Source organism: Amblyomma americanum, chromosome 7 (genome assembly GCF_052857255.1).
Source record: "Amblyomma americanum isolate KBUSLIRL-KWMA chromosome 7, ASM5285725v1, whole genome shotgun sequence".
Lineage (NCBI taxonomy): Eukaryota > Metazoa > Arthropoda > Arachnida > Ixodida > Ixodidae > Amblyomma > Amblyomma americanum.
The window spans coordinates 172,864,719-172,880,399 of NC_135503.1; the positions used below are offsets into that span (position 1 = coordinate 172,864,719).

The 15,681-nt window shown below is 47.6% G+C and overlaps 1 protein-coding gene across 2 annotated transcripts in view; it reads left to right on the forward strand.

The window, feature by feature from the left end:
- The window catches only part of LOC144097587 (uncharacterized), a 162,861-nt gene that overhangs the window by 135,633 nt on the left and 11,547 nt on the right, over positions 1 to 15,681 (forward strand). Inside the window, exons 4-5 of one of the 2 annotated variants that reach the window (XM_077630257.1) lie at positions 1,361 to 1,622; positions 1,720 to 1,871. The exons of the other annotated variant lie outside the window; for it this stretch is intronic. Coding sequence (XP_077486383.1) covers positions 1,361 to 1,603 — 243 coding nt within the window. The 3' untranslated portion in view covers positions 1,604 to 1,622; positions 1,720 to 1,871. Of the gene's footprint in view, positions 1 to 1,360; positions 1,623 to 1,719; positions 1,872 to 15,681 lie in introns of those variants that run through there. 2 annotated transcript variants of the gene reach the window in all.

Sequence of the window (15,681 nt, forward strand, 5' to 3'; positions counted from 1 at the left end):
TCTCCCTCGGTATTTTATATCCTTGGCGTTGGTACATGTCATCCTGGTCACCGTCGCCATGTTGTCTCCTCTCCACCAATCATCTCTTCGCACCTCACTAAATAATTTATCTTCTCTATTCTTCGGTTAATACGTCATTCGTTTCGCCATCCTCGTCATGCTTTTCAAACTTCTTTCGTTAATCGTTCTATTTCAAACCCCTTTTATATGTCACATACCGACATCTGTCATCCCTCACACCAGGCAACAACCCTCTGAAGTGATGTATTTAACAACACTTTATCCGAGGGAGTTTCTATTTCCGGGTAGAGGACATAGTCGTCTGCATATATTCTTATTTTTACAGGAACATCTTAACAACATCATTTATACAAAAGAGGAAACGAAGAGGCCTAAGAAGCGAGCCCTGTGTGTATCGTAGATGATACGCATGCGCTGTGCGTGCCAGCCAAATCGCGAACCGAGCTCTGCCGCTCACGCTAACACGTACCTACATCGCCCAGCCTATATAAACACGAACAGTTGCTATCAATAAACGCTCATTCTTTTCTTGCCTGACTTGACTGATCACTGTGGAACGCCAGACTCAACGGAAAGTTTTTTTGAGTCGAGTTTTGAAAGTAACGAACTGCTGACGTACAATAAGGTAATCTGATATACAGTTAATAAGCCGAGAGTTTTTATGAATTTTGTTTTATTCATGCTGTAGTTTATAATGAGAGAATTTTCCAAAAGCCTTAGCAAAATCCATAAAAGTGGCGTCAGCTTGCTTAGCATTGTTTATAGGATTTGCTAAAGCGTGTATACATAGTTCTCACGGACGTCACCTACGAGGGATTCTGGGATGTGCCACCATCTTTAGGTACTGAGCGGAACCTGGTTCTGCATGGTGTCATCATGCCGATGTGTGCTATGTTCGGCTGCGTAAGCAGAAGCAAGCCTTCTGCGCAGAAAACAAACACCGAGCCGGGCAGCGTCGGACTTCACTGTTAACCGAAACTGATTTGCTGGCAGTGCGAGCGCACGAAGCTACTTTCGGAGAAGCGCCGAAGCGTTTGGCTCGCACGAATCAATCGGAAAGCGTTGAGAAACCTAGACAACGTTCGCGTATGCGGTCGGCATTTTATCACAGGTAAGAAAAAGTAAAATTTATTGATTGACATAAGCCTACTCATTACATACGGTCGCTGTCACATACGGGCGCTGCCGGAGATGTTTACCGCGGCAGCTGCAGCTGGTAATGAACTATAGAACACGAGCCTCGCCGTCGCCTATGTGTTTGCTGAGACGGTGTTGTTCGTAGCAAAATGAGTCAATGTGTGCAACATTGTGTGCACGGCATCAACTTTAAATTTTCCAGGCAGACCTTCAGGCCTTATGGACGACGCGATCCCGGACTGGGCGCCGACGGAGCACCTGGGTTAAGGGGCCCGGCGAAAGACCAGCTGTTGGCATGTCCGCCCGTTTTGCACGGACGATGGCGCGGCAGAAGAAAGCAGCCGCTAAAGCTATCGCCGATGCTGCAGCGCTCCAGTCATCGGAGGACGAATGCACTGCAGAGATGAGGCCTGCGGATGACCCGCCGCACGAAAGCTGCAGCTAGCGCCTGGAGTCGAGAGCAGGTCGGTTCTGGCACACAAAACATAACTTTCTCATAATGAGATATTACAATTTCTGTAACCTGTAGCGCTAATAATAATTTTACTTCCCATGTTGCAGAGATAGCAGTACAGACTGACATGACTGTACAGGACATCCAAGCTGTTGAGGACGACAACAAGCGACTTGCTGCTGAGCTGCGTACCACAAGGGCAGAAAAAAACAAGCTAGAGATGTCAGAGTCATCATTTCATGGTGACGACGCTAAGGTTACGTTTATACGAGATTGAATAGCTTTTCTATGGTGTTTGCTGTTTTCGAACTTGTTGAATGTCATGTAAAGCACAATGCACAAAATGGCCTTAGAAAGGTTGAGGAATGTATTGTGTTCAACATGAAACTTAAGTGGAATTTCCCTGTGCAAGATCTTGCATACCGTTTCTGTGTTTCAGACTCGACAGTGAGCAGAAGTTTCGACAAATGGCTGCACGCAGCATTTTGGCGTTTGAAATCGCAAATTAGATCGCCTTCGAGGCAGGTCCAACTACAAAGGCAGCAATACCTCAAAATATCTTATTGGAATTTGCCCACAGGGAATCATATCCTTCATTTCAGAAGGCTGGGGTGGCAGGACAGGTGACAGGTACATCACTGAAAACTGCGGCATTTCAGATAATTTGACACAAGGTGACGTTGTCCTTACAGACAGGGGTTTTGATATAGACGATACTTTAGGCCTCCACTGCGCTAAACTGCACATTCCTGCTTTAACTAAAGGCAAAAGGCAGCTTACTGCTTTAGAAGTGAAAACGACCAGACGGCTTGCTAATGTACGAATTTATGTAGAACGGGTGATTGGTCTGGTACGGAATAAAAACACTATCATGAAGGCTGTACAGCCAATTGACTCTGTGACATGCAAGCCGGAACACAGGTACTCTCCACTAGACAAAATTGTGTTGGTGTGCTGTGCCCTTACAAACATCTGCCTATCCATAGTACCTCCGAACCCGCAAGCATCCGCATGAATTTTTGAAACTGAGGATAGTCTTCTTACTTGCTTTTAAAACCTGTGTCTGCAGTAATGTTGTGGTTACTTCTGTCTGAGTGCCTATGTTTAATCGTGTAGCCATTCACAATGCCTTGCACATGAAGCCATGCAGTGTGCATGTAAGTTTATGTGAAAAAAAAATTTCATGAAGTGTGGCTACATGATTGCTTAAACTGGAGACAAATTTTTTTCTCTGCGCTCAATATCAAATGCAAACCCGTTCAAAGTGAACCAGCAAGTTTTCTTCCTTATTTAAGTTAAGTGCGCTTTCATATAAAGCACAAAACCGGCTTAACGCTTCAAGTATTCTCTCTTCAACAATTGCATAATGAACGTTTCCAGCACCACTTGGTTCTCACTGCTTGTGAACTGAGCTGTTTCCACTTCTTGTGCGTTGCCGTTGCAACTCATAAGCACAGCTGTGTGTTCATATTGCATTTTTGTCTATTGTAGACTGAAAATGGTCACCTACATAGTGTTCTAAATCAGACAAATGTCTTTTGTTACTATTGCATGTATTCTTTGAATTCCCATTAGTGATTCTGTTTGTGTAGATGTATACCTATTTTATTTTTTTACTAAAAGTGGGCTCAAAATGCCCATCTTCATAGTGCTCTGAATGAAACACATGTCTACTGTTTTGTGACTACTGCATGCCTTGCGTTTGAAGTCTCATCAGTGCTTCTCTGTTTACATGTGAACCCATTGGAAAGGGGTAAAATTTTGTTCCCTTTGTTTTCTAGTTGAAGTGAAAGCTTGGAACAAGCTGCCCTAGTAATTATGAATCTAGTCCGATAGATGTTTGCTGCATACATATCAATAAATATCTGCAGTGAACTTTTTTCATTGATTTTTGTTCTGATATACGGTGAATTAAATAACCTTAATTTAGGTGCTTTTGACCAGGAGGAGACGTACAAAAAACGCCAAGTGGTACAATGCTTGTTTGGATTATTTAAGTGTTTTTGGCTGCAATGCATGGTATGTTACATGAGGCTATACTTGAAGTACATGCTATGTTTATTAACAATACAATATGGCAGGCGTAAAGCTCTGCAGCTTGAAACATTACAGACACAAGGCAAACAGCTAACTGCAAGACATTATTATTTCGTTGGCAACAATCTTGTTAGAGCCATTTTTCTCTTTGGGGCTCGCTTAATTCCCAAGCACCTGTAATGAAACCACCCTTAGCTGCACTGTGGGCCATCACAAGCAAGCATCTTCCCTGCCTCTGGACCTTGGCAGTAGCAGAATATGTTGGCGTAAGCTGTTGGCTTTCTTGTTATCTTTTTAGAGAAGTGTTGAGCGAAAAGTTCTGGCAGGGTTGCACCAGTAAAAAAATCGAATGCTGTTGGCACAATATTCTGAAAAAACGCATCTCTCTCCACTCTTCCTATAAATACTGACAATGAAGTCCATACAACAAATTCACAGTATGGAATGCCACAAACTGCCATGTGCGTTTTCACTTGAAAAAAATAAGAGTGCTGTCGCTCGTAACGCAGGCAGCCATCAGTTTCCTCCAAGCAGAAGTTGCGGTCCTTCACAGCTTCTAATATTGTACAGTTGCAGAGTAAAAAGGGACATTTCAGTTCCACAATGCCCATTCCGCAGCATGCACAAGAGACAGAACTGTTTGGACTAGCTGCCATATACGGGCACTCCACACTTAAATAAACTTCAGTCTTTTGATGGGTGAAGTCTGTGTGGTTCTTTATTATTTCCTCGGCGTAGCTTGCGATTGCAGGAGCCTCGTGTTGTAATCCCAAGGCTGTGGCTGGAGTGGAATAAGTGTTTTGCTCTCGATAGCTTATTTTTTTTAGTAAACTCATAGATGGTTCATGCAGACTTGTGAAGTATACATTCCACATGACTGAAGCAGTGATCCTGCCTGCACAATAAGAGTACCATTTTGAACACTTCGATTTCTCCCGCGTGCATTCCTCAATGCTCTTCACCATCTCTTTGCTTATCGGAAGTCTGGCAACAGTTTTTTCAGCACGGGAGATCAGTTTAGGCAGGTCTTCCGGCTGTGCTTCTAAGCATAACAAATCACGAAGGAGAAGAAGTTCTCTTCTGCACGGTGGCTCAAACATGTCGCTTACTGTGGGTGCAGCATGAAGAATGCTGGTGTAGCACCAGCATCCGCCAGTTTACTGTTAAATGCCTTCAGCGCTTTTTCTGTTGGGGGGTGGCACAGGTGGTAATTCTCGTGGTAGGCCTTCAGGTACGTGCTCAACGCCTGGCTTCAGGTGAAAACTATCCATACGCTGCTTCTTTTTCTTTGATGACAAAAAGCCAATGACTCGTCTCTTATTGCCAGCCCCAGCCAATCCTCTTGCCAGCCAATCCTCTTATTGCCAGCCCCAGAGCTGTGCGCAGGAAACCACATGTTCTTTTTGTCCGTGCACACTCGTGAGCCTCTGGGACGTACTGCCGTCTCAACAGTAAACAATGTAGCACCAATGTGAGAGCAGGCTTCGCCTGCACCTGCCATGCAAGTGCAGCGCGCTGTCACTATGACTCCGTCAGGCTCAGCCAGAACCCACACCTTCAGTAATGCGTCCCTTAGCCTTTGTGAATGGGTGACCTGAAAAAAAAATGACCAGTAATCAGGTGCTGACAGAAATCTACATCCTTCATAAGATGTCAGTGATCTGAGGATTGCTAGTACGATTCCGGCCCTGGCAGCCGCTTTCGATTGGTACAAATTGCAGAAACATTTTATCGCCCGAAAAAGTTAACGAGATGCGTGCCCTCGCGGAAAAAAAAATACTGTACACCACTGCCACGTGATCCAGTTACCTGGTAATGTTACCAGCTGATGAAGCATGCGCGTTCATACACTGTCTCGGACATTTCAGGTCAGTGGCATGCGTGACTCTACGGCATGACTAGTTGCCCAGCTGAAGCATGAGCACGTCAAATACCCAACTACGAAGTTCATCGATAATTTTACGCAACAGTGCATTCAAGCAATTAATCTGAGGCTGTAAGCGTTTGCTGATAGCTCAATGTCTTTCAATTGCAATCATTTTGCACTCGCATGTACGCTACATACACGAACTTGTATCTGCAATTCGAAACAAAGCGACCGCACAGTCTAATGTGTACTGTGGGCGGCACGTTAGCACACATATTAAAGTGCAAATCGATATTTTAAATACACGGACACACAGAGGCGCGCTTTACGCAAACATGCTTCGATGTTAAGGAAGCTGACCTCGCTCAGAACGACGACACGCTTCGATGGCACACGCATGGCCGTCGCACTTTTTACCCGTCCACTGGTGAAGTAATTATGGGCCTCAAGAGACTTTAATGCCTTCATCTGCTGAAGAGACACGTAGCTAGTTGCTAACACTACGTAATTGATGGCATCAACGTGCTTCGTGCATGGCACCAAGTCGGCATCGGGAGCGGAGTCCGTCCCAACGCGTAGTGTGTAGGGGTCCACGCCGCCGCACATTTTCAACTTGGATTCGTACCGAGCCCACGTTGGCCCGCAAGCTCGTCAAAATAGGAGCGGCAAAACTCATGCCGGTCGGCGTTTGCCATCGTCTTCCGTGAAACAGAGCAGTGAACGAACGCGCAGGCGCCGCGAGCCCGGCCAGTCTAGCCCAGCTATCTTCAGTACCTGGCAATGACGGACATCCGGAGTAAGTGGCTGGCCTGACGGCACATGAAAAACTATGTATTGATTGAACCAATTGATTTTTTTGTTGAGTAGCGTTCTCGAAAACCCCGATGATGAGTTTTAGAGTGTGTGTGAGGTGCACAATAGATCCTCGGAGGATTTCTGAACGCGGTGCATCGACAGTGATGCGTCGGATAGCGGAGCGCTGCGCGTGCGAAGGGTGTGTGCGAGGCGACGACGACAAAGAGCGTGGCGAGTACGAGGAGCGGAGACCTGACGTTTCAGAAAACCGAAGTGTAAACGAAGACAGAGCAGCGGAGATCAGGCCATTCAAGCGTGGAGGTGGCAGCCGTCGGCCGTTGCGTCCGTGCTGTCATGACCTTCCTTGGATTATCGACGCAAGCCTCTCGCGTTCTTTGCAAGTGTGGAGACGGTAGCCGATGGACTGAGGGTCCGTGCTGCCAAAAGGCGCTCTTGGATAGCCTGCTTTAAGCCTCTGGAGTTTCAAGCCATCGTCGACTGGATATGGCTACGATTCTCCTGCTGCTGCTAAGTTCTTCGGGCTCTTGACGAGCGACCACCGGAGTGTGCCTTTGTTCCTCTCCGGTCCGACTACCACCTGGCTCCCTTCCGTCGCTTCCTTCTACGCCTCGCCAGCGACGAGTCCCATGACATCGACCCGCGTTCGCCCTGTCTGCAAGGTATCTCCACTTCACCTGGGACGCTCAGTACCTGGTGAACTCTTTGTCACGGATCTCCCCGGATAACACTCGGACCGAAAGAATGGACTAGATGGCAGGTATACCGACACAGAAAAACATATAACACGCTTTACGTGACACAAACCCTAGCACACAAACCTAACTACCAAAGCCAACAAAAAACACAAAGACTATCAATACACACGACCCAGTAATACAGCTACTAGCGTCTACTACTAGCGTTCTACTGGTAGCGGTCGGCGTTCGTGCTCACGGTATGGGTCCAGTAGCCGGCGTCTAGATGGCGTTCGGCATACTGAGGCTGGCGTCGCTTGCTGCGTCGTACAAGCTCCCTTTCCAAGCGCATGTGGAGGTGATGCCGGTGTTGTCGCCGTTGGGGGAACCACCCGGATGGGAGGCAAGAGCGCTGGAGAGACACCTGGCCGTAGCAGGTGGCAGCGCCCTCCGTTTACTTCCCGGAACGACCTCAGGAACGGCATCAAGTACACAATACGAAGCAGTAGAACGCGAGCTCACCGGAGCAGTGGCCGGCATCGCTCTCTTACAGCCGAAGCGTCCCTGACCCGCCAGAGCCTCCGCTTCTCTGTTCTTCCCCCCTCCTCCCGTGCCTCCCTCTCCCTCGCGCTTTTATAGTCTTCGCGTTAGTCCACGTAATCCTTGTCATCATTCCCTTCGTCTTCTTCAAACCTCTCTCCTTTATACTTTTATTTTAGAATCCCTATTATATGCGACAAAGGCCCCCTCTGTGAAGAGTTTTTCTATGAAAAACTGCTCACATCATGCATATCTTCAAGCCTTCCAGACAACCGACTATCTTCTGTGGCGATTCTGGACCAAGCACACAACACGCCACAGATGTCCAGCACACACCAAAGGCACACCACTAACACAGCACACCAAATTGCAATTAGGCAGTATTATCACAACACAGCCATTGTCCATGCGGTGTCCTTAAACACATGTTAATGTCCACAACACACTTCCTTATATAATCACATAACAATAACAGGAAGAACCGCAACAACAAAGATCCATCCCAGATATAGCTAAAGCTGTTCAGTTGGCTCTATCTGTAGAGCTCTAATATGCAACATATGACCTTCGTTTTGCCTGCCACATCCAAAAACACCACGTCAAAAACAGTAAGCACATATCTATTGCCTTTAGCGGATACTGCAGAGATTGGCCCTACAAAGTCGATATCCACTCTATTAACACTTCTTTTTGGGCGAGTTGGTGCATACTCGATTTGAAGAAAATAGCGCCAGAGCATGCAAACCACGAAAAGACTCGTCCTTGTCTTTTCGTGGTTTGCATGCTCTGGCGCTATTTTCTTCAAATCGATATCCACTCTTTGAAACGGTAGGTTGAAGGCTGGCATCCTGCCCATGGGTACGGGACCAACTCCTCACTTCAGAACTGTGCGCTGGCACACGTCACATGTGCGAATAAACCGTTTAACGTCACTCAGGACGCCCAGCCAAACGAACTCGGTGTTCCTAGACAGCGTTTTTTGAAGACCCTGGTGTCCGGCCATAATGGCGTCATGTCCTAAATGTAGCAATGTCTCTCGCATATCTTTCGGTGACAACAGCTGTTGGACCCTGCCTTCCTGAGCTAAATATGCATTCCCTGTGCAGAAGACCAGTTACGAATTGATATTGGAGTGACGTACGGATCTTCTTTTTTTCACTTTTTCCCGGACTCTTTTGAAGCAGGCTTTCAAGCTCGGGTCTTCTCTTTGACTAATTGCAATTTCGCCCGTTGTTGCGCTCAGACACATCGGAACGGGAGTAGCGAGCGGACGCCGCTTTGCCCGGGATGTCGCTTGAGCTCTTGTCTCTACTGTAGATGAGACACTGACTGCCCCGTCAACCGCCTGAGCTGTCTTGGGCCTTTGGGTGTTCTTCAACGTTGAGCATCCTCCACTCGGGATCGGGGTCTTCGACACTTCTTGCACACGTAATGTTTCCCAAGAAGAGATCGTAGATGGGTTTCTCTACGCATTTTGCCACTACCTTTCCAGAATAATATGGCGTGGACACTAGAATCCTGGCATCTGGAAGGAACCTTACTGTGCTATCTACGAGAATGACGGCCGAAGCTTCCCCTGTAAAATCCTCATCCTTCACCAGGCTTCTCCGAACCAAAACTGTGTTGGCTCCGCTGTCTCTCAGAGCCAATATAGGACGGTCCCCAATTTGCCCAACCACCACCGGCGTTGCTGCTTTCGACTTCGGTGTTCCACTCACCGCCTCATTTTCCAGCTGCGTTTGCTCTCCATTCAGCTGCGGAATTTCAGGTGGCGTGACAAGTTCTGCCCGAGAGTTGCCAACGCATGCAGCTCGGTCCTGCGTTCTGTATCGGCACTCACCCAGAGTATGACCCCTCTTCTTACAACCTTGGCACAAAACCTGTGTATTTTGGGGAACACTACTAGTTCGAAAATCAGCTGCACGGTATTCCACCTTGCCACAGAGGAAACACCTTACTGGCGACTTAGATGCACCGCCATATGCCCTTGGTTTTTCGCATCTCTCTCTAGGAGCTTTTGTGTGTCCTCCGTTGCCTTACTTATATTTCTCAGGCCTTGAGCATCGAGGAATTGCCCTGCAGTGCCGGCAAAATATTCTAATGAAAGGAACTTTCTTTCTTTCAGGAATAGCGCTAGCATTGAGCTGCAACACGCTAAAAATTGCTGTGTGGAGGGAAAGACACGCACCCCTTCAAAACTCTTTTCTGTGTTTGGCATATCGAGCCACCTATCAAAATAGTCAGTCAGCCTGCACGAAAACTGCTTAGCGGTTTCAGAATACTTAGGATTCGCGGTGCGAAATCTCTCAAGCAAACCCTCTGCCGTAAGCCTGAATCTTTGGAGGAGTGCCTTCTTGACTTTATCGTAGTCAATGGAATCAGCAGCAGGCATCCTTCCAAACTCAATCAGCGCCTCTCCAACTAAACACATGTTCATTGCCGTGGCGCATTGACTGCGCTCCCAGCCTTGCCCCTAAGGTATCAGCTCGAATCGTTGCAGATATGCGTCCAGATAATATTTTTGTCAACAAAAGGAGCCATCAGCTTTTTTGGACAAACGCTGGCCGGTCTAGAAGATCCTGTACCCGCTAAGGAACGCTGATTATTGTCCGTGATCTCCTGATATCCTCTCGCGACATGTGCCTGTTTCCACAAAATAAACTCCTTCTTCCGTTGTATCCTTCTTTTCTCCCGTTCTTCTACCTCGCGAGCTCTTTTCTGCTCACGCTCTCCTGCATCGCGAGCGTCTGCGCGTGCTTGCGCCCTTTCCTCTCTCTGTCTTTTTGCCTCTTCCTTCTCGTCACAGAGACGCATGGCCTCTTCCTTGCTTAACCATAGCTTGAGCGACATTTCTAACGTTTTTGCCAAATCCATACTTTCTGCCGTCGAGAGGTCAGAAAAATCCGAGACAAAGCAAAAAGAAGAAATGAAATCAATCCTGGCAGGTACACCACTTCTCTTTGTCACGCATCCCCCCGGAGAACACTCGGACCGAAAGAATGGAGTAGGCGACAGGCATACCCACATAGACGCACATTTAATACACGCTACGTGACACGCACAATGGCACACAAAACTAACTACCAAAACTAACACAAAACACAAAGACTATATCTATACACAAGACCCGGTAATACTGCTACTAGCGTCTACTACTAGAGTTGTCCTGGTAGCGGTCAGATTTCGTGCTCACGGTTGGTTCAGTGGGGATGCGGTGTCGTATGGGTCCAGTAGCCGGCGTCTAGTTAGCTTTCGACATGCTGAGGCTGGCGTCGCTGGCGGCGTCTTGGCTGCGTCGTACAAGCTCCCTGTCCAAGCGCCTGTGGAGGTGATGACGGTGTTGTTGGCGTCGGAAGCACCACCCGAATGGGTGGAAACAGCGCTGGGGACACTCCTTGCCGTAGCAGGTGGTAGCGTCCTCTGTTCACTCCCCGGAACGAGCTCAGGAATGGCCAGAAATCCGCGATCCGAAGCCGTAGTACACGAGCTCACCGGAGCAGTAGCCGGCGTCGCTCTCTTCCAGCCGAAGCGTCCCTGATTCACCGGAGGCTCCGCTTCTCAGTTCTTCTCCACCGTGCCTTACTCTCCCTCGTTCTTTTATAGCCTTCGCGTTAGTCCACGTAATCCTCGTCGTCATCCTCTTCGTCTGCTTCAAACCTATTCTTAATACTTTTATTTCAGACTCCCTATTATATATGACTTTCCTTTTATTGCGTAGTGATGTACGTTTGTTGAGTGTGTTTTATTTTTAGGCATGTGCAATTCTTATTTTCCGCTTTCTCCTTAATTTACAAATACGGCTTCATTTCATTTTCTTTGATCTCTGTTCCCTTGTCCTCTTGTTCGAATCTGCACGTGATTCCGTTCCCCTTCGCAGAGCCTGGGACGCACTAGCAATTCGCTACAATTGGCGTCCGCGACAGGACGAAGCCGTTTAACTTATATTGAGGGATTTTTGTTAAGTATTAGGAAGCGAAGAGCACGCTAAAGCAGTTAATTGAGTTAGAAAAAGAGTTGGGGTTGAGAGATGCCGAGCTGCGCTCTTGTGTTGCCGCTGAGCAGATCACGATGCACGGGCAGCGGAACGCTAGCATGGCAAAGCACAAGGAGATCCTGAACGCGAGCATGATAAGACTGAAACAGAAGCCAAACGCGAGCATGCCAAGGCACAAGCAGAGGCTGAGGAGCGCAAAGCACAAGTCGAACGTCAGGCTCAACGCGAGCATGAAAATTCGCTGGTAGAAGCTGAAGAGCGTTGATTGCAGCTTCAATTAAGGATCGCAGAAGCTGGTGGAGGCAATCGCGAAACCGCATCGGGGCCCTCAGTAGCGGTTAGCCCATGAAAATTCATGCCGCCTTTCGACGATCCTAGAGATGATTTAGATGCATACCTCAAGCGTTTCGGCGTATCGCAGAAGGGCACAGCAAGCCCAAGGAAAAATGGGCTATAGCACTTAGTATGTGTTTGACTCCGTGTCTTCGTTTCTCCGTGTCTTCGGTCGACCTTCCCTAGCAGATTCAATGGATTATGATAAGGCAAAACTAGCCATGCTCCATTATTTTCGGTTTAGAGCTGAAGGTTATCTCTAAATGTTTGGCGAAATTAAGCCGCTTGATATAGAAATAGGCAAGCAATGCACAGCACGTTTCCTCAGCCTTTTCCATTGATGGATCTGGATGTCAGGAGCGGCCACAATGTACAGTGATCTACGTGACTTGGTGGTGGCCGATCATTTAATGAGGAACTGTCAAAGTCGTTTGGCGATTTTTCTTCGAGAAAGAAAGTGGGAGACATTAGACAAAGTGGCTGAGGCAGCAGACAAATTTCTAGAGGCCCATAGGCAAATAAACTTGTCTTTGTTCAAAGAATAGTTGGAGATGGGCATTCCGAGAGAGAAGGATGTACCTTCGAGTTGACATTCTGGAAAGTGCATCATTTGTAACCGACTTGTACATAACGCTGCCGACTGTCGGCCTAAGTCAAAACAACTTTACTGCGTTTATTCTGGAAAAAGCAGGGCATCAGGTAAGTTCCTGCTCAAAAAAGCACGAAAGCCAGAAGCAGTCGCCTGCTATGTTCAGCCAGAGAATGTTGTAGCCTGAAACTGTGTCCACAACAGCAGATAGGCTTAAACCAGCTGATGACAAGGGGGTGGTCGGACTTGTACGGAAAAAGACAGCAGAAACACAACGAAAGCCTGTCCTAGAGGGAGATCTCCGAGGCTTACCCGTACGTGTTTTTCTGGTGACGGGGAGCAATACGATGGTTGTACAGAGGGCCCTAGTTCCTGACTAAGCTCTCACTGGCTCTCACTGGCTCGATATCTATGGTGTTCCTTTTTGATGGCAGTAGTCTGGAAGTTCCTGAGGCAGAAGATTATATCGCTTCCCCTTGTTTCACTGGCACAGCCCTGGTAAAGTGCTTGGAGACGCCTTTGTACGATGTCATAATTGGAAATACACAAGAGACTCGTGAGCTGTCATATCCAGATATTAATTATTAGAAATTGGAGGCCGTTGAAAAATGATGTCCTGCTATAGTAAATCATGAAGTTGCCAGTGAAAATGGTGAGGGCGAGGCCCCAAAAGTGGTCTTGGCTGAATATGAAGATTCCGGACTGAAGCGGAAAAGTTCCCGTTTAGGCGTCGGTTCCATGAGGTTCACCAAGAAAATGCTAGAAACAGAGAAAAGAGACAATGAGTCATTGAAGGCGTCTTGGGTGAAAGTAGGCAAGGTGTTCCATGGCAAGCACTTCACCTCGCACTCGTATTCTGTTCAAAAGGGGTTGCTGTATCGCCTCTATCATCTCGCGTCTGGCAAGTACTTCGATAGTATTGTAGACAAATGTGTTAAGCCTTGCCCACAATCGCCCGTTGGCGGGCAATCAGGGCGTTAAGAAGAATACAGATTGAGTTGTGGGAGAATTCTATTGGCCAAGAGTGCAGGAGGAGACAAAGAGGTATTTAAGGTCGTGCGACATTTGCCAAAGGACGTGCCCGAAAGTAAAAGTAGGGAGGGCTCCGTTGGGACGCATGACTCTTACCGACACTCTATTTCATCGGGTCGCTGTCGATGTTGTCGGTCCGCTGTCGCCCACATCGGTGAAAGGGAATAGATATATTCTCACTCTCGTCGATTTTGCCACGCGGTATCTCGACGCCGTGGCTCTGCAAAAGATAGATTCAGTGACCATGGCAGAAGGTTTAGTGGAGATTTTCTCACGAATAGGCTTCCCGAGAGAGATCATTTGTGACCAGGGCTCCTGTGTCACTTCCGAAATGATGAGAGAGCTCAATGATCTTTTGGCGGTGAAACATCTGAGCACGACCCCATACCATCTAATGTGCAATGAGATGGTGGAGAAATTTAATGGCACACTCAAGCAGATGCTGCGGTAGATCAGTCAGGAGCAGCCGAAAACATGGCATGATTATATAACCCCGCTTCTGTTCGCATACAGAGAGGAGCCGCAGGCAAGTCTGGGGTTTGCTCCATTTGAGTTGCATTTGGACGTCACGTGCGGGGACCGCTCACGGCCATCAGAGAGCTCTGGACAAGGAAAGAGCTAAGAGTAGACACGAAGACGGCCAATGATTATGTTCTCGATCGAAGAGGACGTCTCGAGCAAACTGCGAGAGCGGCACATCAAAATTTGTTTCGTGCCAAACAGTCTCAGAAGAGATACTAAGGCAGGAACGGCAAGAAGTGGCAGTTAAGGGTTGGAGATCGTGCACTCATTTTGTTGCCGAGTAAACACAATAAACTCCTAATGCAGTGGGAAGGTCTATTCGTGGTAGTTGCAAAAAGAACGACGTTGAATATTGGATCAACTTGGGCCGCTCTAAGAAGCTATTCCACGTCAATATGCTGAAAAGATACGAAGAGTATGCGTCCCAAGAGACCGTGCAGGCGTCATCGTTCGTTGTAATCGAAGAAGCTGACTCAGAAAAACCACTGTCTACCTTTAGCACAGACTACTCTAAAGGAATTGAAGGCGTACAGATCTCCATCAAGCTCGATGACGACAAACAGGAGGAGATTCGGAGCTTACTTGACACGTAGGTATATTTCGTTTCCTAGATTCCCGGGAAGACTAATCTAGTGGAGTGTCAACTCAGGCTCTAGACTTCTTAAGTCGTGAATACTCCGCAATATCCATTGCCTTTTGCCATGAAGGACGTGGTCGAAAAGGAGATAGACGAGATAATGAAATTAGAGTTCATTGAGCGTTCGAAATCTTCATACAACTCTCCTCTCGTTCTGATTAAAAAGAAAGACAACACCAATCAGACTTGCATCGTCTTTCGACGCATCAATGATGTTCTTGTGTCTGATGCAGAGCCCATTCCAAGAACAGACGTAATATTTACAGATTCGAACCAAGGTGTACTTTTCGAAATTTGACCTGGCTAAAGGCTACAGGCAGGTACCCTTCCAGGAAGCCTCGAGACCGAAAACAGCGTTCCCTACCCAATACAGTCACAATGAGTTCGTCTATATGGCCTTCGGCATTAAGACAGCATCGGCTATGTTTACGCGCCTGATGCGTATTGTGTTACAGGGCATCTAGAATGTCGTTCATTACATCGACGATGTTATCGTAGCGACCTCTTCCTGGGAAGGCAATATTTGGTCTTTAAACAGGCTATTTGGCAGGGTGCGCGAGGCCGGCCTCACGATCTAGCCACAGAGGAGTGAAATCGGAGCCACTAACATCTCCTTTCTTGGACACCAGCTTGGAGAAGTGACCATCCGACCGTTGGAAACTATGATGGAAAAGCTTGTCAACTTTCCGTTTACAAAGACGAAGAAGAAAGTGCGTTCTTTCTTAGGGCTTGCCAGATAATATCGCGATTTCATCCCTGGCTATGCCGAAAAAGTCCAACCGCTCGTCGAGTTAAAACGCAAAAATGAACGCAACCTTGTCTCTTGCACACCACAGCGGCAAGCTGCTTTTGACGAGCTCAAGAACGCATTGACTTCCAGGCCCATATTAAGACCTCCAATTCCCAGTAAGCAGTTCGTACTTTGCACCGATGCTTCCGAGATCAGAGTAGGCACCGTTCTCCTGCAGGAGCATGATGGAATCCTCCACCCGGTATCATGTGCGAGTCGACAGGTGTTACCTCGCGAA